This window comes from Cervus elaphus, chromosome 14, assembly GCF_910594005.1.
Source record: "Cervus elaphus chromosome 14, mCerEla1.1, whole genome shotgun sequence".
Lineage (NCBI taxonomy): Eukaryota > Metazoa > Chordata > Mammalia > Artiodactyla > Cervidae > Cervus > Cervus elaphus.
In genome coordinates, this window is record NC_057828.1 from 60,141,485 (window position 1) to 60,169,246 (window position 27,762).

The 27,762-nt window shown below is 45.9% G+C and overlaps 1 protein-coding gene across 1 annotated transcript in view; it reads left to right on the top strand.

Moving 5' to 3' along the window:
- The window catches only part of BRINP2 (BMP/retinoic acid inducible neural specific 2), a 139,203-nt gene extending 112,485 nt beyond the window's left edge, over positions 1-26,718 (top strand). Inside the window, exons 5-8 of the mRNA XM_043924413.1 lie at positions 16,645-16,750; positions 19,476-19,712; positions 22,411-22,633; positions 24,686-26,718. Coding sequence (XP_043780348.1) covers positions 16,645-16,750; positions 19,476-19,712; positions 22,411-22,633; positions 24,686-25,802 — 1,683 coding nt within the window. The 3' untranslated portion in view covers positions 25,803-26,718. The remainder of the gene's footprint in view (positions 1-16,644; positions 16,751-19,475; positions 19,713-22,410; positions 22,634-24,685) is intronic.
- The last annotated feature ends 1,044 nt before the right edge of the window (positions 26,719-27,762 follow it).

Below are 27,762 nucleotides of genomic sequence, written 5' to 3' on the forward strand. Positions count from 1 at the left end.
TTCATCCTTTGTAGCACAAGGCAGTACAGAGCACACAGCACACATGCAGTGAGATGACAGATGTGATGGTGGGAGGATACAGATATTCTCTTCTGACTTATTCCATTTCCTTGATGAGACAAGCAAAGTCCGTGGCTAAATGGAAGAAGGAATTGCTGAGAAAAGAATTGTATGAAGTGGTTTTTCAGAGAGTTAAGGTTATCAATTGACTAGATAAATGCAGTCAATTGTTGAGGGGCACAGACGGCCCATTTGAGGCCCATGGTCATAATTATTACATGAGGCCAGTCAGCAGAGTTGTGAGTTTTATCAGCTATATTCAGCCCTTCATGTTCAGACAAGCATGGGATAGATGGAGAGTTGAATTAAACCAAGATATGTGTTTGTGTGTTTATGTGTACAAGATGAAAGAAAAAAATAGGCAAGAGAGTTGAGAGTATATAGAAAAGAGTGAGGGAGGAGCCAAGATGGCGGAGGAGTAGGACGGGGAGACCACGTTCTCTCCTACAAATTCATCAAAAGAATAACTGAATGCAGAGCAAACTTCACAAAACAACTTCTGATCGCTAGCTGAGGTCATCAGGCGCCCAGAAAAGCAGACCATTGTCTTCGAAAGGAGGTAGGAATATAAAAGATAAAAAGTGAGACAAAAGAGCTAAGGGCGGAGACCTGTCCCGGGAAGGGAGTCTTAGGCGGCCTTGCTTGGGCTAGGGTCCGGGCCTGAGTGCCCTGAGGACAATCGGAGGGAGCTTCTGTGAGGTGCCAACTTGAACTGTGGGAGACCAAAAGAGAGAGAGAAAATTAACCGGCCCGAACACACTGCCGGCCGTTCGCAGAACAAAGGGACGGAGAAAGTCCCAAGAAGAGGTCGCAGGCTGCGGACCCGCCCAGCCCCGCCGGAGGCAGGAGGCAGGGGGGAGGGGAAGGTCGCGGCGAGACACAGGGCCGCAGGCACCCGACCTGCGCGGGCGGGGACTGGGGCTGGGGACGTAGAGGGCGGAAGGTGCGCGCACCCAACTGGCGCCAGCGGAAACTGAGACTGGGTCCGCGGAAGGGAGTGAGTGCGCCACACCTGGGGATAGTGCGCCCATCAAGCCCCTCGCTGCCTGGACCGCTCTGACGGGGAAGGCACAGAGAGCAGGCGCAGCTTTTCCTTCCGCGCTTTTGTGTAACACCCGAGGGCTGGAACCTAGCGCAGCGCGGGGCGCGCTCCATATAGAACAGCCGGGAGCCTGAGCAGCGCAGACGGAGAAAGAAGCGTCAGCCCCTCCCGGCAGCGCCAGCCCGCCCCCGCAGGGCCAGCCCCTCCCGCAGCGTCAGCCCCGCCCCCGCAGGGCCAGCCCCTCCCAGCAGCGCAACGGAACTAGCTACCTGAATAAGAGTCCACCTCCGCCCGCCTGTGTCAGGGCGGAAATGAGGCTCTGAAGAGACTGGCAAACAGAAGCCAAATAAACAAAGGGAACCGCTTCAGAAGGGACTGCTGCAACAGATTAAAATCCCTGTAGAAAACACCGACTTCACCGGAAGATATCGAGAAGTGTAAGCTGGAATGAGGAGCTATCTGAAACTGAGCCGAACCCACGCTGACCGCAACAGCTCCAGAGAAATTCCTAGATATATTTTTACTTTTTTTTTTCTAAGTAAGGAAAAAAAAAAAAATTTTTTTTCTTTTTATATTTTTTCTTTTTTATTTTTTCTCTTTTATTTTCCTTTAAAATTCCCTATTACTCCCCCATTACTCCTTAACTTTCATTTTCAGAGATTTTTACGATTTTTTTAATTAGGGGAAAAAAAATTTTTTTTTTTTCTTTCTTTCTTTTTTTTTTGTTTTTTTTTTTCTTTTTTTTCTTTTTCTTTTTTTTCTTTTTTCTTCTTTCTTTTTCTTTGTGTTTTCTCTTTTATTTTCTATTTTTCTTTTTCTCTTATTTCTTTTAAAGTCCTCTAGTACTCCTCTACTACTCTCCATTTTCATTTTCACTACACTATAACCTTACCAAAAAAAAAAAAAAAGAGAAGCCCTATCTTTAAACCGAAGATTATTCTCTCCCAATCTTGAATCTCTGTTTTCTACCTCAGAACACCTCTATTTCCTCCTTTCCCCTTCTCTTCCCAATCCAATTCTGTGAATCCTTGTAGGTGTCTGAGATACGGAGAACACTCTGGGAACAGACAGCTGCGTAGATCTGTCTCTCTCCTCTTGAGTCCCCCTTTTTCTCCTCCTGCTCATCTCTATCTCCCTCCTCCCTTTTCTCCTGTTCATGTAACTCTGTGAACCTCTCTGGGTGTCCCTAACGGGGGAGAATCTTTTCGCCATTAACCTAGGAGTTTAATTATCAGTGCTGTATAGTTGGAGAAGTCCTGAGACTACAGGAAGAATAAAACTGAAATCCAGAGGCAGGAAACTTAAGCCCAAAACCTGAGAACACCAGAAAACTCCTGACTACATGGAACTTTAAGTAATAAGTGACCATCCAAAAGCCTCCATAGCTACACTGAAACCAACCACCACCCAAGAGCCAATAAGTTTTAGAGCAAGACATACCACGCAAATTCTCCAGCAACACAGGAACATAGCCCCGAATGTCAACATACAGGCTGCCCAAGGTCACACCTAACACATAGACCCATCTCAAAACCCATTACTGGGCACTCCATTGCTCTCCAAAGAGAAGAAATCAAGTTCCACGCACCAGAACACTGACTCAAGCTTCCCTGACCAGGAAACCTTGACAAGCCAATCGTCTAACCCCACCCACTGGGTAAATCCTCCACAATAAAAAGGAACCACAGACCTCCAGAATACAGAAAGTCCACTCCAGACACAGCAATCTAAACAAGATGAAAAGGCAAAGAAATACCCAACAGGTAAAGGAACATGAAAAATGCCCACCAAGTCAAACAAAAGAGGAGGAGATAGGGAATCTACCTGAAAAAGAATTTAGAATAATGATAATAAAAATGATCCAAAATCTTGAAAACAAAATGGAGTTACAGATAAATAGCCTGGAGACAAAGATTGAAAAGATACAAGAATTGTTTAATAAAGACCTAGAAGAAATAAAAAAGAGTCAATTAAAAATGAACAATGCAATGAATGAGATCAAAAACACTTTGGAGGGAACCAAGAGTAGAATAACGGAGGCAGAAGATAGGATAAGTGAGGTAGAAGATAAAATGGTGGAAATAAATGAAGCAGAGAGGAAAAAAGAAAAAAGGATCAAAAGAAATGAGGACAACCTCAGGGACCTCTGGGACAATGTGAAACGCCCCAACATTCAAATCATAGGAGTCCCAGAAGAAGAAGACAAAAAGAAAGGCTATGAGAAAATACTCGAGGAGATAATAGCTGAAAACTTCCCTAAAATGGGGAAGGAAATAGCCACCCAAGTCCAAGAAACCCAGAGACTCCCAAACAGGATAAACCCAAGGCGAAACACCCCAAGACACATATTAATCAAACTAACAAAGATCAAACACAAAGAACAAATATTAAAAGCAGCAAGGGAAAAACAACAAATAACACACAAAGGGATTCCCATAAGGATAACAGCTGATCTATCAGTAGAAACCCTCCAGGCCAGAAGGGAATGGCAGGACGTCCTGAAAGTAATGAAAGAGAATAACCTACAACCTAGATTACTGTATCCAGCAAGGATCTCATTCAGATATGAAGGAGAACTCAAAAGCTTTACAGATAAGCAAAAGCTGAGAGAATTCAGCACCACCAAACCAGCTCTTCAACAAATGCTAAAGGATCTTCTCTAGACAGGAAATGCAGAAAGGTTGTATAAACGTGAACCCAAAACAACAAAGTAAATGGCAACGGGACCACACCTATCAATAATTACCTTAAATGTAAACGGGTTGAATGCCCCAACCAAAAGACAAAGATTGGCTGAATGGATACAAAAACAAGACCCCCATATATGCTGTCTACAAGAGACCCACCTCAAAACAAGAGACACATACAGACTAAAAGTGAAGGGCTGGAAAAAAATATTTCATGCAAATGGAGACCAAAAGAAAGCAGGAGTCGCAATACTCATATCAGATAAAATAGACTTTCAAATAAAAGCTGTGAAAAGAGACAAAGAAGGACACTACATAATGATCAAAGGATCAATCCAAGAAGAAGATATAACAATTATAAATATATATGCACCCAACATAGGAGCACCGCAATATGTACGGCAAACACTAACGAGTATGAAAGAGGAAATTAATAGTAACACAATAATACTGGGAGACTTTAATACCCCACTCACAACTATGGATAGATCAGCTAAACAGAAAATTAACAAGGAAACACAAACTTTAAATGACACAATGGACCAGCTAGACCTAATTGATATCTATAGGACATTTCACCCCAAAACAATCAACTTCACCTTTTTCTCAAGTGCACACGGAACCTTCTCCAGAATAGATCACATCCTGGGCCATAAATCTAGTCTTGGAAAATTCAAAAAAATTAAAATCATTCCAGTCATCTTTTCTGACCACAGTGCAGTAAGATTAGATCTCAATTACAGGAAAAAAATTGTTAAAAATTCAAACACCTGGAGGCTAAATAACACGCTTCTGAATAACCAACAAATCATAGAAGAAATCAAAAAAGAAATCAAAATATGTATAGAAATGAATGAAAACGAAAACACAACAACCCAAAACCTATGGGACACTGTAAAAGCAGTGCTAAGGGGAAGGTTCATAGCATTACAGGCTTACATCAAGAAACAAGAAAAAAGCCAAATAAATAACCTAACTCTACACCTAAAGCAATTAGAGAAGGAAGAAATGAAGAACCCCAGGGTTAGCAGAAGGAAAGAAATCTTAAAAATTAAGGCAGAAATAAATGCAATAGAAACTAAAGAGACCATAGGAAAAATCAACAAAGCTAAAAGCTGGTTTTTTGAAAAAATAAACAAAATTGACAAACCATTAGCAAGACTCATTAAGAAACAAAGAGAGAAGAACCAAATTAACAAAATTAGAAATGAAAATGGAGAGATCACAACAGACAACACTGAAATACAAAGGATCATAAGAGACTACTACCAGCAGCTCTATGCCAATAAAATGGACAACTTGGATGAAATGGACAGATTCTTAGAAAAGTATAACTTTCCAAAACTGAACCAGGAAGAAATAGAAGATCTTAACAGACCCATCACAGGTAAGGAAATCGAAACTGTAATCAAAAATCTTCCAGCAAACAAAAGCCCAGGACCAGATGGCTTCACAGCTGAATTCTACCAAAAATTTAGAGAAGAGCTAACACCTACCTTACTCAAACTCTTCCAGAAAATTGCAGAAGAAGGTAAACTTCCAAACTCATTCTATGAGGCCACCATCACCCTAATTCCAAAATCAGACAAAGATGCCACAAAAAAAGAAAACTACAGGCCAATATCACTGATGAACATAGATGCAAAAATCCTTAACAAAATTCTAGCAAACAGAATCCAACAACATATTAAAAAAATCATACACCACGACCAAGTGGGCTTTATCCCAGGAATGCAAGGATTCTTCAATATCCACAAATCAATCAATGTAATACACCACATTAACAAATTGAAAGATAAAAACCATATGATTCTCTCAATAGATGCAGAGAAAGCCTTTGACAAAATTCAATACCCATTTATGATTAAAACTCTCCAAAAAGCAGGAATAGAAGGAACATACCTCAACATAATAAAAGCTATATATGACAAACCCACAGCAAGCATCACCCTCAATGGTGAAAAATTGAAAGCATTTCCCCTGAAATCAGGAACAAGACAAGGGTGCCCACTCTCACCACTACTGTTCAACATAGTGTTGGAAGTTTTGGCCACAGCAATCAGAGCAGAAAAAGAAGTAAAAGGAATCCAGATAGGAAAAGAAGAAGTGAAACTCTGTTTGCAGATGACATGATCCTCTACATAGAAAACCCTAAAGACTCTACCAGAAAATTACTAGAACTAATCAATGAATATAGTAAAGTTGCAGGATATAAAATTAACACACAGAAATCCCTTGCATTCCTATATACTAACAATGAAAAAACAGAAAGAGAAATTAAGGAAACAATACCATTCACCATTGCAACAAAAAGAATAAAATACTTAGGAGTATATCTACCTAAAGAAACAAAAGACCTATACATAGAAAACTATAAAACACTGATGAAAGAAATCAAAGAGGACACAAACAGATGGAGAAACATACCGTGTTCATGGATTGGAAGAATCAATATTGTCAAAATGGCTATTCTACCCAAAGCAATCTATAGATTCAATGCAATCCCTATCAAGCTACCAACAGTATTTTTCACAGAACTAGACCAAAGAATTTCACAATTTGTATGGAAATACAAAAAACCTCGAATAGCCAAAGTAATCTTGAGAAAGAAGAATGGAACTGGAGGAATCAGCCTGTCTGACTTCAGGCTCTACTACAAAGCCACAGTCATCAAGACAGTGTGGTACTGGCACAAAGACAGAAATATAGATCAATGGAACAGAATAGAAAGCCCAGAGATAAATCCACGAACCTATGGACACCTTATCTTTGACAAAGGAGGCAAGGATATACAATGGAAAAAAGACAACCTCTTTAACAAGTGGTGCTGGGAAAACTGGTCAACCACTTGTAAAAGAATGAAACTAGAACACTTTCTAACACCATACACAAAAATAAACTCAAAATGGATTAAAGATCTAAATGTAAGACCAGAAACTATAAAACTCCTAGAGGAGAACATAGGCAAAACACTCTCCGACATAAATCACAGCAAGATCCTCTATGACCCACCTCCCAGAGTATTGGAAATAAAAGCAAAACTAAACAAATGGGATCTAATGAAACTTAAAAGCTTTTGCACAACAAAGGAAACTATAAGCAAGGTGAAAAGACAGCCCTCAGATTGGGAGAAAATAATAGCAAATGAAGAAACAGACAAAGGATTAATCTCAAAAATATACAAGCAACTCCTGCAGCTCAATTCCAGAAAAATAAATGACCCAATCAAAAAATGGGCCAGAGAACTAAACAGACATTTCTCCAAAGAAGACATACAGATGGCTAACAAACACGTGAAAAGGTGCTCAACATCACTCATTATTAGAGAAATGCAAATCAAAACCACAATGAGGTACCATTACACACCAGTCAGAATGGCTGCTATCCAAAAGTCTACAAGCAATAAATGCTGGAGAGGGTGTGGAGAAAAGGGAACCCTCTTACACTGTTGGTGGGAATGCAAACTAGTACAGCCACTATGGAAAACAGTGTGGAGATTCCTTAAAAACCTGGAAATAGAACTGCCATATGACCCAGCAATACCACTTCTGGGCATACACACTGAGGAAACCAGATCTGAAAGAGACACGTGCACCCCAATGTTCATCGCAGCACTGTTTATAATAGCCAGGACATGGAAGCAACCTAGATGCCCATCAGCAGATGAATGGATAAGGAAGCTGTGGTACATATACACCATGGAATATTACTCAGCCGTCAAAAAGAATTCATTTGAACCAGTCCTAATGAGATGGATGAAACTGGAGCCCCTTATACAGAGTGAAGTAAGCCAGAAAGATAAAGAACATTATAGCATACTAACGCATATATGTGGAATTTAGAAAGATGGTGACAGAATATATGCGAAACAGAAAAAGAGACACAGAGATACAGAACAGACTTTTGAACTCTGTGGGAGAAGGTGAGGGTGGGATGTTTCAAAAGAACAGCATGTATACTATCTATGGTGAAACAGATCACCAGCCCAGGTGGGATGCATGAGACAAGTGCTCGGGCCTGGTGCACTGGGAAGACCCAGAGGAATCGGGTGGAGAGGGAGGTGGGAGGGGGGATCGGGATGGGGAATAAGTGTAAATCTATGGCTGATTCATATCAATGTATGACAAAACCCACTGAAATGTTGTGAAGTAATTAGCCTCCAACTAATAAAAAAATTAAAAAAAAAAAAAAGAAAAGAGTGATTACAGTGATGGATCAAGGGATTTGAAACCATTAGGGGATGATAGAAAGTGAAAAGTTGACCAGGTCAAAAGATTGGAAGTCTAAGTAGGTTTGATGACTTGTTACAGGGAAGAGACTAGAGGAGGTACAAGTGTGTGATGTTTAATATTGCAGTTACAGAGGGTCGGGTTCTGGGGCATGACCATAGGTGTGGGAGGCTAAGATGGGGTTCACTGGAGGACAAGATGAGGAGGTGGAGACCAGGGTATTAAAGGATCACCTACGTGGATGCTGAAGTCATTAGGAATGATTCAGATCTGTTTGTGGTAAGAAAGATGGTGGTAAGCAAGCTAAATTCTGAAAATCCTTAGTGAGGGAGAGGGAGTAATGAGAAAAATAGACCGTGCCATGGAGGGGTAGTGAATGATAGTCCTGACGGGTCTGACTTCAGAGGGGCCAGAGAAGGTTAGAGAGGAAGGAGGACCATTGGTCCTAGAGAAGACTGCAGGGGAAGACACGTCCTCAGAAGCTGCTAAGTTCTGCTTGGAACAAAAAGGTGAGGTGGACTCTTGAGAAGAGATAGAGGTTATAGATGTTCTTGCTGAGGACTGATCATGAGATTCTGAGGGCATGATGGAGCATAAGTAGAGAGGAGGGGTCAGGTTAGGGGATGTCCAAGGTCTGGAGTGAGAGTCTGAGAGAGGAGGAAGATGGATGTTCAGGCAGACTTAGGGTACATTTTGGAGGCTGGTATCTTAGCTTAAATTGATGAAAGAAGGACTGTAGTAGCACAGAGTGGATTTTACTAAGAAGACAGAACTATGTAGAAGCCCCCTCTCTCTTCAGCCCTCTAGTGGGCTGTGTTAAAGTTGAAGAAGAATTGGTCTTATCCACTCATGAAAGGTAGGCCTGGATGAATAACTCCATGGTCCCATTAATGGCCCTTTCTAACCTTTGACCTGACCAACTTTTCTCTTTCGAAATCATTCCTCCAGGGCCTTGTTGCCCATCTTAGATCTCTAGATCCATCACTAGAATCACTCCCTTGCATGTAATATCTTCAGCTCACTCATTGCCTCCTCTCCATGCTCATGGCCATTCAGAACGTCATCAACTCTTACCTGATCTTCTTGCGTAATTAGTCTTCCCATCCACATTCTCCGCTCTGCTCCCTGATTCATCATCTATGCTGCTTGCATGAGTACAAATCATATCATTCCACTGCTTAAAATCCTTCCGTGTTTCCTGACTATACATGGGGTATGGCTCAAAACCACCATCTCCCATCCAGGGAGGTGGTGTCATGCATGGGAAAGAACCCAAGAGCCTGAGCTCAGCTCATGGCAAGGCTTTGAACAACTTACCAAACTTCTCTGAGCCTCAGTTAGTTCCTTCTGAAATTGTTGAACAATTAGAATAATTTCTACTGTGAAGGATTTCTGGGAAGATCTAGCAAGAAAATATATAGAAAGCATGAGCAACTGGACCTTGAAAAGGAATAATTCTTCTGCTTCACAAGATGGGAAGGCAATTGAAGACCTACTATGCCTGTTGTCTTCTTAGTTTTAGCTTCAAGCAATCCTTTTACACTCTTCTCAACCCTTGCTTCCCCCTTCCCCTGCCACAACCCTTCATTAGCATTTATACCATTCTCTGTGTCTCCCTTCCCCAGGGCTTGCTCTTTTTTGCTTGCAGTGATTGTCTGTCTACCTGCGTGGCTCTTCCTATCCCTTCTTTGTTTGACTCAAAAAGGTAACCCTTTTGTGAAGCCATTCCTGACTCCCAAGGTAGCTGGTATTTCAAGCATGCCTACTTTATAGGGATTGTCATTTGAATTGAGTGTTAGTTAGCAAGAGGACCTCTGAGATTCTGAGGTCCTTATGGGAAGGACTGGGTCTTAGGCATCTTTGGTTCCCAGTAGGAGTACAGAGCTTGCCGCATTGTGGGTCATGAGTCAAGCTTCGTTGGGTGAATGAGTTACTGACCCCACTTTTCACAAAGGTTAGGCTCTTCTCAGTGTGTGTGCAACTGCATGTAAGCATGTTCAGTTGAAAGGAAGAGGTGGCTTGAATGTCAGGATTGTTTGTTAAGAGGATGCTAGTGAAGGATACCACAGAGCTATTAAGAACAAGATGCTGGATCCAGTGTAGACCCATGGGCATAGTAAAAGGACAGTAACACTCCAAGATGCTCTGATTCTTGTTGTAACACATCTCTACATTTTCATCTCTACCTGCTTCATCTTCCTGCTTCTCTAGTTCAAGTTCTTTCCTCTGTTTATTCTAGACTTTCTGTATGCCAGGGACTTCGGCCTGCATTTGGCTTTGTCTTACTCTGAAGCTGGCCCTGGCTGAATGTTACCTTTCTGTTTGTCTTAGCGAGCGCCAGCAGGACAAAGACCCATCTCTCGTTCATTGTACCAGTCTCAGTTCCTGTTACATAGTAGGTGCTTTAGTTACTCTGAATTTCCTAAGTCTCCATAATCACCCCGTAAGTTTCCCCTCCACCGCCCAGTATCATAGTTCTGAATTCCCCAGAGAAAGGACCTGGGTCAGGATCCACCTTAGTCCAGCACAAAGGGTGGGGGTTATGTAATCTCAGCCATGGCTCCCTGGACTCACCTCTTTAGCAAGGTCTGTGGGTGACAGTGTGAGAGGTGGGCAGGCACTCAAATCCTGTCTGTTATAGCGCCTATAGATGCACATCCTAGAACTAGAGTTGCTGTCCATCTCCTCCAAAGAGGGCCACCATCCTCAGAAGCCTATTCTTGGAATTCCGCAGTGACAGGTGGGAAGATGACTGTGCAGCTTCCACTGGGCTACTTGACCTGGAGTTATTTCCGTTTGGGAGCACCATGGGTGCTCCCCATGGGGTATATAGTTCAGAGAGCCACGAAAAACAAGGCATTTAGTGTCTTATTCCACCTCTCACTATAACCCACAGTCCTTGCTAAAGGGCATACCCTAGACTAGGGAGCAAAGGGAGGTGTTGGCATCCCATCCCATGGCTCCACTCCCTCCATATGATTGACTTGGCCAGTCCATCCTGATAGTGATGGTGTCCCACCAGAGACACCTCTTTGCTTTAACACACAGCACTTGCAAATCCAGACAGCACCCCCCACCCCATGCCACACACCCGCCCCCCCACAGTCGCACACCCTTTGGAGCTCAAACTCTGCTGCTGGTGCTGTAGCCCCTGCCATCTGCTTCCTCTCCTGAAGGCTCCTTTACAGGGGATGAGCTGGCTTCCAGCGCGGTCATTCTGGGTGGAGGTAGGTGGGGGTGAGGGGGTCTGCCCACAAAAAACCCTTGAGTAAATCTGCCGGTTTCTTGTTTCTCTAAGCAGAGGCACTCTTACTTTCTGCCCTTTGTCAGCAACTTCTTTTCACTAACGGCAAGAAAGAGGCACCCTACCCCCTTTTGTTCATCCAGCGCATGACTGAGACCCCACTGAACACCCCCGTCTGGGGCACGGTTTGCCCTGGGCAGTACGTACCTCTGTTACAGGAGGTGTCACATTAGACTGCGGCTGTTTCTACGCCTGTCTCCACCTCCCACACCTGTCTCCACCTCCCCACACACAGCTTCGGGGCTTAGGCAGCAGGGACTGTCATACGCGTACAGTTCCAAGTCTCTTCACAGGGTTGGGTGTGTGGTGAGACACTTACTAAAAATTCCTGATAGGGGATGGCAGGCTACCTGGTTTAATAGGAGATGAACTTCCTCAAGTGCGAAGACCAGGGACTGGATTTCAATCTTGATATTTACTATTCCTGTGACCTTGAGACTTTAGTTATTTAACTCCATGACTTGGATTTATCAACTATTTGACTCACCTGTGCAGGACGAAGATTCAGCTGATTAGGCCACATCGGTTATTAAAATATTAAATACTTCCATACAGAGTGGTGAGTCACCTTCACCTGGTCTGCAATGTACCACTCTAACTCCTTTATCCCTCCCCTGGAGCCCCAGGATCTCCCCAAATAGTAACCAGAGGACTGATGCACGTTGGGATCATTGCACCTCACAATGGCCCTATAGCTGACACCTCTTCTGATTAGTGAGCACACTCCTGTCTTCCCTGCTGATGCACACTGTGGATAGCATTGTGAATATCACCCCTTACTCTACTGTACGATCGGGTAACACCAGATGATATGGCTCACATGAAAACACTTTGCAAACTGGAAAGGGCTGAATACAGATTCATCCTATCCGTAATTCCTGGGAAGCGATAGGAGCCCAGAAAAGGGCAGGGGCATATTTTGTAGTTGTAGCTCGTTTGTGCGTGCTAAGTCACTATAGTTGTGTCCAACTCTTTGCAGACCCTATGGACTATAACCTTCCAGGCTCCTGTGTCCTAGAGATTCTTCAGGCAAGAATACTGGAGTTGGTTGCCAGGTCCTCCTCCAGGGGATCTTCCCCATCCAGGAATTGAACGTGTACCTCTTCTATCTCCTGCATTAGCAGGCAGGTTCTTTTTGTCACTAGCACCACCTGGGAAACCCCAGTTGTAACTCACCCTCTACTTAATTGAAGGCTGAGGAAGGGCTTGGTGGGGAGTCTGAGAGGCTCATGAGCTGCCTGAAAAGAGCCCCCACACAAACTTGCATGGACCTCAGGATGGCAAGAGGGAGCGGTTCTCATAAGCATCCTTAAAGTGACTTGTCCAGATTCCTGCCTGCAGCAGCCTGGGGTTCAATTTGCAGCTCTTTGAATCCCACACACTCTCAGCCGTGCTTCTCTGGCCAGCCCTATCGCTCACAATTAGAAGCCCATTTTACTGGAGCTTAGCTGTGCAGCAAGCCAGCTCCCCCCGCCCCCCCAAACCAGGTAGGATGAGAGCAGCCAGGGAGTGAAGGGCAAGGGGAGGAGAGCAGGCTCACCCGAATGAGGGTTTGCACAATCCGGCATTTATGGAAAATTGGATGTGCTAATGAACCTGAGATCCATCAGGGCTTTCTGAAGGCAGGACGGTTTCTGTCAACAGACCAATTAGCACACAATTATTTTCTCTTTCTGAAAGCTTATCTGAGGCTCTCTTTGAGCTGCACTTTCCATTACCTCCGCCGGCCCTCTTTATAATCCACCAAAGCTGTCTGCCTCTTCTACAGGGAGAGACACAGGGTTTCCTGGACCAACCTGCCAGGGACTCTGGGACTTTCATCACTCCGCAGGTTTGGGGGTCCTCGACTCATCCCGCTTGTCAAGTCAGTGCTTAGGCGCCATCTGCAAGAGGACCGTCTGCAACTCCCCTCCTGCTTCCCACCTCCTTGCTTCTCTGGGAGGTCAGAGGTGGCTCAGGGCAGAGGAGCCATAGAAAGGGCAGTGACTCTGGGATCTGGTAAAACCTGAGTGAGCCTTCCTCACTGCTGGTTATCTGGCTTGAATCATTCCCTCTAACAAGAAATGAACGGGGGGAACTGCAGTTTCTGTATCTTCCTCCTTCCCATCCCTGTGCTGCAATTAACAAAGTAGAGCTACGCACACCCTTTCAATGACTCACCTAATTGATTGTTCTCTTTAGAACTGACCTTTGGAAATGGGCAAGTAAAGGTCAGAAAATTGCATGGGAGCCCGCCCCAGAATGTTTAACAAGATGGTGGTGGGGTTCGGGAGGGGGCAGATGAATTGGTGGTAGAGAGGGAGGGACAGGGGTGGAATGAAAGAGCGGAAAGTTGCGGTGCTCTGTTCACCCTCTCAGGAGTTGTCCTACTTCTGCATAAGGCATGTAGCTTTCTCCCTGCATGGACCTGATGCTGGTGAGTGTTCAACTCGAGAGTGGGTGGACAGAAAAGCCAGTGCAGAACTCAGTGACAGTGTGGTGGCCTGCTTACCTGGAGGCGGGGACAGGCAAACCTCCCAAATACCACACACCCCCATGCCACTCTTTCAGCCTACTCCGTTCCAAGAGAGACAGGCTTCCCCGAATAGCTGGGCTAGTCCTTGGCCACAGCTCCTATAGGAATTTTTGCACCATATAGATAAAGAAAGCTTTACCTTGAAATAGTCCTGGTTCTTCCTTCCCACTGCAGTAGCCAGTCACAAGCTCACTCAATACAGAGACATTATTCAGCACCAACTGTCCACCTATGGAGGGAGGCAGGCTCGTGTGTAACACGGGGATTATGTCAGTATAACATGTTTCCACTTGTCTGTAAACTCCTTATGGTAGTGACTGGCTCACTGTGAGTTTTGGATTCTCCTGGAATATTTCATAAATGAATAAATGAGTGAATGAATGAGTCAAATGAATCATAGCCCTGCAGCTGACTGTGTGACCTTGAAGAAATCACGTAACCTATCTGGTCTTGATTTCCTCATCTGTAATCACAATATCTAAAGTCTTCTGATACAATGCATAAAATAGATAACTCGTGAGAACCTACTATATAGCACAGGGAACTCTATCCAATGCTCTGCGGTGACTTAAATGGGAAAGGAAACCCAAAAAAGAGGGGATATGTGTATATGTATAGCAGATTTACTTTGCTGTACAGTAGAAATTAACACTGTGAAGCAAATATATCCCAATAAAAAATAAAGTCTATACCATTTGTCTTATGCCATGTTCACCTTCTGCAGAGAGGGTAGATCACTAAAATGTTTTGGATGAGCTGGTCTGTTGACACTTGTTTTTTAGAGTGATGTCATCTACACGGGTTTAACTCCATTGTCTGCAGCCCTTTGATATGCCCTCAGAGGAGACACTGGGGCCACAGGAGACACTGAGGATTCCGAAGTCAAAATCCTATCTCATCTACTCAATAGCTCTGAGTCTTTGGGCCCAGTATCTTCCTAAACCTTGTATCTTTCCCTGAAACATGATAGTAATGCGATCTGTCTCAGAGTTAGTGTGAAGGTTAAATGGGATGATCTTGGAGGATGAGCTTGGAAACTATAGAGGGGTTTCTTGCCTCTGTCATAGCCTTGATCCTATTCCATCCAGGCTGGGTCTTGCTGCTTCTCATGCACAGGGTCTGTTGCTTGCCCTATAGTCTTTCTCTTCCCTCTTATCCTTTAAGACCAATTTATGGATCACCTCCTCCATGAAGCCTTCTCATACTACTTTAAGCAACAACATTTTTTCCCTTCTCTCTCTTCACTGTATTAGTATCACACCATCTCTCATTTACTCTGTTCCATGTGTAGTTTTCAGGACTAACTATACTAAGTTCTCTTTAACGATGTCACTTATACTTTGGAATTCACTGTGATAACTGGCAGAGTGGCAGACACATTACATCTCACACTTATCAAGCCCATATGTTGTAGATCATGCCGCCCCTTCTTTTTCTGAGAGTACTTCCCCTCCATTCTCTTCCTGTCCATGTTTTACTCATCTTGAAGAAACAAATCAGTTGCTCTCTCCTCTGAAACTCCTTCCCTTGCTTAGAACTGCACTTTCCTCGGGGCTCATTACGACATGTTACCTCTTCTCCACCAGGAGGTGTATCAATCAGCTGGATATGTACCTGTCTTCCCACAGGTTGTAACCTCCTGGAGGACACACAATATACCCTGTACATCTTTGTGCCCACCTCTCCACCCCTCAAAGCCCAAAACCTATTACACACACTCTAATTTATTGAGTACATATTAGGTGCCAGCCACTGTGTTAATTGCTGTTAACAACCTCATGAGCAAAATAACTATGAGCTTACCTCTGTGGAGCCTTTCATGTGTGGAGGACTCAGGCTTTAAATACTTGGAGGAAAGGATGGAAAACTCCAAGTCGTCTGCTTGCTGCAGAGCAGAGGTGCCTGGAGCTAGGAGAGAAGGTCAGAGGTATCAGAGCCGACTTCCTTGAAGAACTCTGAGAAAGGCACTCTATGAAGGTTTGATAAATTGCAGGGAATTGAACAGTGGCTACCCAATAAATACCAGTTGATTGGTTGATTGATTGTTGGCAGAGCCTCCAGAGATCCTGAAAAGAAAGGGCCTCAGGTCCCCATCAGTCTTATTACATAATTATTTCAGTGCATTTAAAGCTCCCCATTTTTCATCTTATACTTTAAACATCAGGGAAAAACCGATAGTCCAACTTTATAATATTTTAAAATGACTCTGTGGTGTTTTGGAATATTACATAGCTATAAGAGATTATGTATATTTAATGTACTTATTAAAATATGCAGTAAGCCCATGGCTGATTTTCTCTAAGGACGTCTCAGTGCCGAGGTGGGACTTAAATGTTTAATATTAATAATAATACTCATAACTCATATTTCTCTAGTGCATTTCATCTTCAGGATCCCTAAAGCCTGTGAGCACCACATTAAGTGGCTACAGCTGGGCTGGCCAGTGGGCTGACAGTATCGGCATCTGGCCTCCGGTCTCCCTCTGGGGGAGGAGATGGGAGAACTCCAGCGTGGAGGCTCAGCTTCCTCTTCCTACCCTGAATTTCTTTTTTTCAGACACAAAGTCCCCCTGGGTCCTCTGAAAGGCTTCCACTTCCGGACAGCTGCTGCCACCAGCCCCACACCACTGATATTCCCTGTCTCAAAACAAGGGGAAAAGTGGCTTCCTGCTCCCAGGGTAGGAAGAGCCATGACCTTCCTTGGGCCAGGCCAGGACAGGACACAGAGCCTGAGAATGGCTGACCAGAAGAGGGAAGTGCAAAAGGAAAGTCTCTGCTTGTTGTCTAAACCCATCCTTCCTTCTCTAGGTCACGGAGACCCGGACCGGCCCCCTGGGCTGCAGCAACTACGACAACCTGGACTCAGTCAGCTCTGTCCTGGTACAGAGTCCGGAGAACAAGGTGCAGTTACTCGGTAAGGTACCCTGTGATGATTTTCACTTTCCATAGCTGGTTAAAAAAAAAAAAAGGTTTAGATCACCCAAAGGAAAAGGTCCCATCTGCCTCATTTGGCTAGACCCTTCCAAAGACAAAAACTACCCCTAGTTCTGGGACCTGTAATTAACAACTTTCCGTCACTCTTTGGAGAAAACTTCTGATATGGTTTACTTTACACCTCAACCATTGCTCAAACCACTCGACACCCGAATCCTCCTGCCTCCTAGTCCTGCCCCAGATCTCTGTCACTATCCTATAGCAAGAGCACTCCCATCCTTCTGTGCCTTGATCTAGCTGGGCAGTCTCCCTTGTTGTCCAAAGAATCCTCTGCAGAACAGCTGATCTTTGCAGAGTGATCATGGGACATCGTCTCTAGCTCGACTAAGAGCTACACAAAATGTGGGACTACTGGTTATCCTGAGAATGGTCCCTACCTTTTGTTACTAGTCTGCATCCTTCCATGGGAGATCAAAGCCAGGAGAAGAGTTTGAAAGGAATGGGAGCCTCAACTGGGGACAGAACAAGCAGAAACAGAAAAGCAAAAGGAACAGGAATGACACTAGGTCTGGAGGCTGGGAGATAAGGGGATGCACCCAGGTGTCCCCCAAGCATCCCCGGGGCAGAGCTATGTAGATGGAGTCAGAGCTGTTTGGCAGTGGGGAATGTTCATTCTTCTTAAGGCCTAACTGAATTGTACTCTGTTTAAGATATGATTGTCTTGGTATTATAAAATCAATAGCCCTCACCTAGGATCTATGATGACAAATTCCAGCCAACCTGAGTTAGACGCAACCCCTGAATGCTTTAGGCATCAAGAAACATAATAAAAAAGGAGGAAAAGCCTCCTTTCTTTAAAGCCTCGCAATGCAACGCAATTAGCATCCCTCTTTTCCTAGGTCCCTGGATGGGCTGGGTTTGTTTCTGGAAATTAGCGATGAGTGAAGTTCAGAGTGTCTGGTGGTTCATTTGGAATGGTTTATGCCATTTAATTTTATAGCCCATCACTCATGCAGACATTGCTCAGGGCACTTATTTTATAGCAATAGGAAATGTTATGGGGAGGAGGAGGGAGCTAATGGGGGAGGTGAAAAGAAAGGGCTTGGAGAGGGGTGAGTGTGGGAAGCAAGCACATGTGGACAGGGTACATGGGGAGGGCTGCTCAAGTGCCACTGCAGGGACACCAAGAAAGGAAAACGTAGGAGCAGTTCTGGACAGGAGTAGATCTCAAACAAGAGCAACAAACATCTACTGCAGCTGCAATTCTAAGTTTTATTTTAAGGTCTGCTGACACCGGGATACATCCTTTGGACTCTCTGATTTCCTGCCAAGGTCAAGGGTGTGATGATTAAGAGCCGGCAGATATTTGATGAAAGGGGAGCCCATCCCATCCAGAAGTCCTCCTGTCCCTCACTCTCCTGGCACAGTGTCTCCTAGGGTCCCTATTCAGGGAGCCGCCTGTGGGTCTGATATCGAACCTGGCCAGCTTGCATCCCAAGGTGTGCCTATGATTCATTCACCTCTTCATAGGCTTCCAACAGCCACTCTGTCTGGCTAGAAGCCAACTAGGAGTCTATCCTGCTGCTGATAAACCAATATCCACCATTCCAGTGGTGCTAGTGGTAAAGAACCCGCCTGCCAATGCAGGAGACACAAGAGACATGGGTTCAATCTCTGGATTGGGAGAAGGGCATGGCAACCCTCTCCAGCATTCATGCCTGGGAAATCCTATGGACGGAGGGGCCTGGTGGGCTATAGTCCATAGGATTGCAAAGAGTCAGACATGACTGAAGTGACTCCGCAAGCAGGCACCACAGATGGGTAGGAAAACTGAATCTTGGAGTAACTGAGTGGATTATATTCAAGACCAGAGGAAGCTAATTAGAAAAGAGAGCTGAGAGGCATTCATATCTAACTTGGGGCATCTACCACCACCTTGCTTTCAAATCTCCTCAAGAGTGAAAGCCTGAGATGGGCAGCCAGTCCCAGTTGTGCGGTAGGACCCAAGGGGACAAGGGCATAAGCTGGCTTTACTAGCACTGTGCCCTGGGCAGACCACTGTGCTCATGAGGATTGGACTTCCTCACCTGTAACAGCCTCGGTATGACCACAAGTGTTACCTGCAGTCATATATGGGAAGTATTACTTGGTGTCATACCTGGCCACTACATACCCACAACACCTGTCCCTACCTCCTAAGCAGGGCAGCCTCCTTGGTCTTCAGGGTTAAGGTGGGAGGCCCAGGAGGGTCAGCATTTAGTAATATCCTAGGAGGCCCGCTGCTCATCTCAGAGAAGTTAGAGATAGAATGGCTCTTGGAGGCAGAGCAAAAAGTCCAACAAGCCTTGATGATTTTCCCCCATGAGGACTCTAGCTCTTCCTTTATCTGAAACACCATCGCATTTCTATCCTAGAAATGCTGACATGTAGCCAAGAAGCCCGTTCATATGATAGGCACGTTCTCAATTTGGCTGATGTGAGGGTTCAACTAAGCCCTGAGCTTTGATGTACCCCATCTGTCACAGGGGTAGCAGTAACCCTCTATCCCAACCAGCTTAGCAGGATCAGGCCTGGGGTGCCCATCCTTGAACCCAGGATGCTCAAGTCAGCAGAACTCCAGCTGGGGACTCTGCGGACTCGGGTGTGGGAAAGCGAGTACCCACTGGTCCCGCCCGGCAGTTTTCCCTGATACATCTTTTCCTTAGGCCTGCAGGTGCTGCTGCCCGAGTACCTGCGTGAGCGCTTCGTGGCTGCTGCGCTCAGCTACATCACTTGCAGCTCCGAGGGTGAGCTCATCTGCAAGGGGAATGACTGTTGGTGCAAGTGCAGCCCTACCTTTCCAGAATGCAACTGTCCTGACGCCGACATCCAGGCCATGGAGGACAGCCTGCTGCAGATCCAGGACTCCTGGGCGACTCACAACCGGCAGTTCGAGGAGTCAGGTGAGCAGTGGGTTGGCCCAGATTTCCTCCCTATGAATGGGAGGAGCCCATGAGGTACTCCACGGGACACTCAGCTTGGTTCCTGACTCAGCCACGTCACTGGTCTGTGACCTCCAGCAGGTTATATCACTGCCCCAAGTCTCAGTCGTTTTCTTTTGTTGTATATGCAAATAGACCTAATACCTACCAAAGAGATGCATTTCAAGGACCTAATAAGCCAAGGTAAATATAATCAAGGCCTTAGACCTCATCTATCTTATTTGCCACAGATTCCACAGTGCCTGCACGTTAGGTGCACAGTGAATATTTGTTGAATGAGTGAGGTGCATAGCATGTTTCTAGGAGTCACTAGTTCATGCCGGTGATTGCTTAGTGCAAGTATAACTGATATCAGTGTCACCTTGAGACTTAGATTCAGAGGACTGGGTTTTGACTTCTTATTCTGTGATAAGGATTGAATGTTTGTGTCTCCGCCCCCAATTCATATGTTGAAAATCTAATGCCCAAGGTGATGGTATTAGGAGGTGAGGGCCTGGGGAGGTGATTAGGTCATGAGAGCAGACTCTTCATGAATGGGACTGGCACTCTCACATAAAAGGGTTCCCAGAGAGATCCCTTACCTCTTCCACCACGTGAGGACCCAGCAGGAATTTGGACATTTTCAGCCCAGGAGAGGACCTTCACCAGAACCTGGCCGCAGCCTCTTGACCTTGGACTTCCAGCCCCTGGAAATACATTTTGGTTGTTTATAAGCCATCCATTCTGTTGTATTTTGCTGTAGCATCTTGGGCAGACCTAGTACTCTCTATTACTGACCCTTTGTATGACTTTGATTTAGCCATGCAGCCACTCAGTGCCTCCATTTCTTCATCTGTAAATGTAGGAAAATGATAGTAATCAGTGGATGGATGACTCATATGGAACAATGTGGATAAAATTATGAAGAACTCTGCATGATATACATTTCACTACTACGTGAATAGTAGTTATGTGGATATGTCTCAGAAAACAATATTGGATAAAACAAGGCAAATGAAAAAGGCTATGTGTTACATACATATTTATATTTATGTAATACTTATATAATAATAATATAATATAAATTATTAACATAATGCATATTTAGTACTATTTACTTGATGTTTGAAACCATACTAGCCAATACTTAATATTTTCATGGATAAATGTATTCATAGAAAATGTTAAAAAATATATGATAATGATAAAACATTCAAGAGAGTAGTTACATCTAGATAAAGACAGAGGGGAAGTTTAGGGCCTTCAAGTATATTTGCTTTGCCTATTTCTTCCAAAAAAGCTGAATTCAATATAGCAAGATGGCAAGATCTAGGTGGTGGACTTGTGGGAGTTCATTTTGTTATTCTCTGTGCCGTTTTGTATACTTAAGTGTTTTATAAGCAGAACTATGCACATACTACTTGTTAATGTCATTACTAGGTGTGATGTTTCCAGTCATCTGGGTGGGGGATGAAGAACCAGGGGCTGGAGAAATCAGAATGAGTGGAGGACCCAGGCACTGCCAGCTCAAGTCTTAGACAAGGTATTCAGTAGCTAAGGAGAATAGCAACCCTGGCTGCATTGGACCAGTGGTGGTGGCATCAGGGTGGTAGTATGGGTAGGTAGTTAAGATGGTAGTGGGATGCTTGAGTATGTAGGCAAGGACTTAGGGCTTTCAGCATTATGAATTACTTCTAATGAGTGAAGGAGGGCTATTCGGACCCCTAACAGGAGACCTGATGGCTGCAGGTCCTAAGTAAAAGCAGATTTGTGGACAAAGATCTGAGCATGACTTCAGAAAACACATTGTTCCCAGGAAGCTCTGAGGAGAACTCAGACTTGTAAGAGCTAAGAACCAGAAAGCACTCTGCTTCTGGACTAACTTCAAAAACGTATGCATATCTAGCCAAGGTGTGTGTGTGAGTCGCTCGGTCGTGCCCAACTCTTTGCAGCCCCACAGACTATAGCCCGACAGGCTCCTCTGTCCATGGGATTCTCCAGGCAGGAATACTGGATGGCTTGCCATTCCCTTCTCCAGAGGATCTTCCCGACCCAGGGATCGAACGCTGGTCTCCTGCACTACACACAGATTCTTTACTGTTTGAGCTACAGGAAGTCCTTAATCTGGTCAAGGGGTGAATCTCAAAAGACAGGAAGGATGTGCTAGAGTCAGAGAGAAGGATGTTGGGGGAAGAGGCTGGTCTCAGAAACTGAAAGCCTTCTAAGGCTTCTGAGGTGGGTGTTCCGTCTTCTGTGCCCGCATTGGCCAGTCTTGCCCACCCTCACCTTAACCAGTGCCTCACACCTTCCCTAAGGGGGCTGTGGTGTGATCCAAGAAGGTTGTGCATAATTTATAAGGAGGTATTAATGGCAAAAGAGATGCGCCCCAAGGTCACTGGCCACATGGGTGGTGACAGAGATGTGTTTTGAAATTCAGAAGCATATTAGAGATAGGATGGAGGGGGAAGAATCCTGGAGCCTTATCTTATGGTATGTCAATCATTTCTCAATAAAGCTGTTTAAAAAGAAAGAAATCAAAAGTCCTGGGAGAATGGTGTGAAGCCTCCTGCCTCATACAGTGATGGATGGGCAAGCTGGGTCTTGGGGGCAGGGGGGGCTCTTGTCCACCCAGGGTCTGAAGGGCACCCCCTCAGCTCAGCCTGTGTGTCCTTACCCACAGAGGAATTCCAGGCCCTGCTGAAGCGACTGCCAGATGACAGATTCCTGAACTCCACAGCCATCTCCCAGTTCTGGGCAGTGGACACCAGCCTCCAGCACCGCTACCAGCAGCTGGGAGCCAGCTTGCGAGTGCTGTTCAAAAAGACCCATCGCATTGTCCGTCGGCTCTTCAACCTCTGCAAGCGCTGTCACCGGCAGCCCCGCTTCCGTCTGCCCAAGGAGAGGTGAGCACCCCTGTGTCTGAGCCAGAGACACACCGCCCATGACAATGGCTGAGGCCCTGGAGGGCCCCTGCCCAACGCGGCAGGGCTGGGCGTGCTGACCCACATGTGGTCTTTCAGAGGCTCCTGTTATCTTGACCTACTTGCGCTTCATTCTCAATTATGAGATGTGTCTGAAGTGAAAAAAAAAAGAGAAGCTAATTTTACTTTTATATAAATTATAGTCGATTCGAATGTTACTCTAATAATACTCTCATTCTCACTCACTCATTTCCATTTTAATAAGTCTTTGAGGAAAGTAAAGGGTGGAGTTAAAGCTCACACGCTGATTATGTGTGATGAGAAACACACGGTAGATCATTTCCAACAGCAGCTCTACTCTGAGTCACAAGAGCGAAGGGAGCTGAGGCCCTGTGCCTTTAGGAACAGACAGGGCTGGGTTATCACTGGCCTTTAAGCATCCATCGCTCATTCACACATGCATTCAACAAGCCTTTGTTGAGTCTACCTTGTATGGCCTAAGATTAAGCAGTGAGGGTACTTGTTAATTGGAAAGACATAATAAATATATAGGAACATCAAAACTAAAAATTATTACTATGCAGCAGCTATGTAAATTCATGTTGTGTGCTCAGTCGCTCAGTTATATCCGACTCTTGTGACCCCATGGACTGTAGCCTGCCAGGCTCCTCTGTCCATGGGGATTCTCCAGGCAAGAATACTGGAGTGAGTTGTCATGCCCTCTTTCAGGGGATCTTCCTGACCCAGGTATCAAACCAGCATCTCTTACGTCTCTTCCATTAGCAGGCAGGTTCTTTACCACTAGCACCACCTGGGAAGCCCAGATTCATGTTAGTGATAGTGAAAGTCGCTCAGTTGTGTCCAACTCTTTGTGACCCCATAGACTATACAGTCCGTGGAATTCTCCAGGCCAGAATATTCTCCAGGCCAGAATACTGGAGTGGGTAGCCTTTTCCTTCTCTAGGGGATCTTCCCAACCCAGGGATCGAACCCAGGTCACCCACACTGCAGGCAGATTCTTTATCAGCTGAGCCATAAGGGAAAAACATAAATCAAAGACATGTCCTAATAATATCAAAGGTCCAAGAGAAAAGCCACCTGGGAGAAGGTTGTCTTGACCAGATTGTCCAGGAGGAGATGAAAGTGGTCTGGTGCTTGTGAGCCAGAGCGTTCCAGGAGAGGGTGCTGCCCTCACAGGAACCCAGAGGTGCACCTCTAACTGAGGCACAGGAGACAAGGGACACATGAGTGGAAAGGACAGACCAGCAAGGGCTTTTGAGAAAGGTTCTTTTTCCCCCCAAGAAATAGTTAGGAAATGCTTACCAGGCGCCAGGAACAATCCTAGTTTCTGAAGATGTGTTGGTGAAGAATGCAGTGTCCCTGCTCTCATGGCATTTGCAGGGGAGCCGTCTCTGAACAAGTCAACGGTAAACAAACAGAATCCATTTTGATACTGATCGTGGCTGTGGATCACATCAAAGCAGCATGATATGACAGAGAGGGGCTGGGTGGTGCTTTTGAGGGGAGTCACGGAAGACCTCTTTGAGGAGGTATCATAAGAACTGAAATCTAAATCTTAAGAGAGGGAGCCAACCATAGAGAAGTCCTGTCCTTGATGGGAGAGTTCTAGAAAGGACAGATCTACATTGTGAAGAGGGAAAGAGGTGGGCACATCATTGGGAGGTTTGGAGAGCCAGTTGTTGGAAGATCTTCGTTAAGAGGCTGAAGACTAGATTGGATATGGAAGACGCTGAGTGCTTCTGTAGGCTTTTGAATGAGGGAATGAGGTGGTACTTGGGAGGGATGAGTGCAAATTTGATGTCAGACCTTTCTGATGCTGAAAGATCAGACACCCAGCTCCAGGCCTTGCTGGTCATCCCAAAGTGGTACAGTAGGGTTTCCATCATTCAGAGAACCTGGGGCTTTTATCTGCCTCATCAACTTCCCTATTAGTCAGCCTCCTGGCACCCTCAGGGAAGCAGCAGTGTGTGGCTTCCTGTGACTCTCATTTCATTTCTGTCTCCCCTCCCACAGGTCCTTGCCCTACTGGTGGAACCGTATCCAGTCCCTCCTCTACTGTGGGGAGAGCACCTTCCCCGGCACCTTCCTGGAACAGAGCCACAGCTGCACCTGCCCCTACGACCAGTCTTCCTGCCAGGGTCCCATCCCCTGTGCCTTGGGCGAAGGGCCTGCCTGTGCCCACTGCGCCCCGGACAACAGCACCCGCTGTGGGAGCTGCAACCCAGGCTACGTGCTCGCCCAGGGGTTGTGCCGCCCCAAGGTGGCTGAGTCCCTGGAGAACTTTCTGGGGCTGGAGACGGACCTGCAGGACCTGGAGCTGAAGTACCTGCTGCAGAAGCGGGACAGCCGCATCGAGGTGCACTCCATCTTCATCAGCAACGACATGCGTCTGGGCAGCTGGTTCGACCCCTCCTGGAGGAAGCGCATGCTGCTCACCCTCAAGAGCAACAAGTACAAGCCTGGGCTGGTGCACGTGATGCTGGCCCTGTCCCTGCAGATCTGCCTCACCAAGAACAGCACCTTGGAGCCTGTCATGGCCATCTACGTCAACCCCTTCGGGGGCAGCCACTCTGAGAGCTGGTTCATGCCCGTGAGTGAGGGCAGCTTCCCCGACTGGGAGAGGACTAACGTGGATGCAGCCGCCCAGTGCCAAAACTGGACTATCACCTTGGGCAACAGGTGGAAGACCTTCTTTGAGACGGTCCACGTTTACCTACGGAGCCGAATCAAGTCCCTGGACGACAACTCCAACGAGACAATCTACTACGAGCCCCTGGAGATGACCGATCCCTCCAAGAACTTGGGCTACATGAAAATCAACACCTTGCAGGTCTTTGGTTACAGCCTGCCCTTTGACCCGGATGCCATCCGGGACTTAATTCTCCAGTTAGACTACCCATACACGCAAGGTTCCCAGGACTCTGCCCTCTTGCAGCTCATCGAGCTTAGGGACCGGGTCAACCAGCTTTCTCCACCTGGCAAGGTCCGGCTTGACCTCTTCTCCTGCTTGCTCCGGCATCGGCTCAAGCTGGCCAACAATGAGGTGGGCAGGATCCAGTCTTCTCTGAGGGCTTTCAACTCCAAGCTGCCAAACCCTGTGGAATATGAGACCGGCAAACTCTGTAGCTAATGGGGGACCCACTCCAGCGCCGGGCAGGGAAGGGACCCACGAATCCAGGGTGCGGAGATCATCCAAGCCCTCACCTTAGTGCCAACAGGTGCTCCCTGAAGACCGTCAGCACCCAGCAGATGGGACCTCGGGGCTTGGACTGAAGCAGGCGGGAGAGAGAGAAACAGCCACTGCACATGTGCACAACGCACGTGCCCACACACACACACACACACACACACACACACACTCGCACCAGGAGGCGACCACTCAGCAGCCCTGAAGCTGTAAAGTCGGTGCTTTCTCAAATGAATGCAGCTGAAGGAGAGGAGCCAAGGGAGAGATTCAGTAAGAGAACCAGCCAAACCCAGCAACACACAAATCCTTGAAAGTGATTCTTATCATTTAAGAGAGCAAGACGGAACAACAACGGGAGGGGTAGGAACACTGCCTCCCCCTCTGTGGGGTCACTTTTGTATTCTTTTTAACCAGATTTCTTAAAATGGCGCTGTTTCATGATTCCCCCACGTTGGTTCTTTCCTTTTTGTATGCTGCCTCCACTGAGCTCGCCAGACACGGACTGCTCCTCCAGCGGGCTCCCTTGGGAAACAGGGAACACCCAGAGGACCGCTCAGGGCAGGCAGGCAGCCGTGTTCCCACCTGCTCCCTTAGCTCCTCTGCTTCCTCAACCTCCCCAGTTTCAGGGCCTGGCTGCCTCCATGTTCCGCTCATGGTCCAGCCAGAGCGCCTCTTCCAACAGCATCTGTTTTGTCCAAGAAAGCAGCTCTGTCAAGTTAGAGACCATGTATAGGGAAATGTTTTTTTTTTTTTTTAAGAAAAAAGAAAAAACAACAAAAATATTTATTTTGTGATTGTTTTTCTTGTCAATCAGCTCCAGCCACATGAACCTATGAGGTAAAACTGACCTGGTTTAATACATATATTTTTTTAAAAAGACCTTTTTTAGGGGGAAAATGAGAGCGAAAAGAAGAAAAGGATAGTTTCCTGGGCTGCTTGGATTGTTAAAAAGCGCTCTGTGTGTGACATGTGGGTGTCCCATGGATGGAGGATATTGCTGCGTAGGAGGCTGGGTGATTAGTGAACACACAGGTGAAGGCATGTCTGGCTTGACTGTGTGTGTGAGAGAGAGACAGAGAGAGGTTGCGATGGAGATTCGATAAAGGATGGAGTGAGGCAGAACTCTTCCAGAGAATTATCTGGCTCATCCCACACCTTTTATCCCAGGTTCGAGGGCTGACACAGGTCCTGGAACCAAGACCACCCACTGTCAGGAGAAGAGTATGAAAGCTCTTACTTTTCAGGAAAACTGCAGCCATTGGTCTAGGGTAGATGCCTGCTGGGGGCGGGGGAGCTCCCCTTTGCCCACCATGCTGCGGACATCAGGAGAATTTTCCATACTCTGCATCTTACGGTCTGGGATCTCCCTTTGCTAAAATCAGGAACCATGCAGCTATGGCCTTGGTTTTCTCCCTTCTGTCTGATGACTACTTCCCCAGCCTAAAAAGCAGGTTTGACATAAGCCACACAGAATAATTCATCATTCTCCCTTAGTGCCTCCCTCAGGTGGTATGAGAAGCATTTCATAGCAAATCTTTTGGAGAACCAATTCCCTGTCTATTCTCCACATGATCCAAGTACAATGCGTAGGCATGACAACCCCCATTTTATTCAGGCAAAAGTCACCAGGTACATACTAAGTACCTCATTCCCTACCTCTGGTACATCTCGGTTGGTACAAAATGAACTGGGAGACAGAAAGGATGGTCATGTCTCTCTGCCCAGAGCCGTCTACATTTATTGTTGTATAGAGAGAAGAATTCAGCATTCTATTACTGTACCATCAATCCAAGAAGACCTGAAATCCTTGGTAGACATAAGCAGCCTAGGGCATTTCTTTCTTTACAACTCCCCTAAAGGCTTTTAGTGTAGAAATCTGGAGTGCTGGAATGATATGGGGACA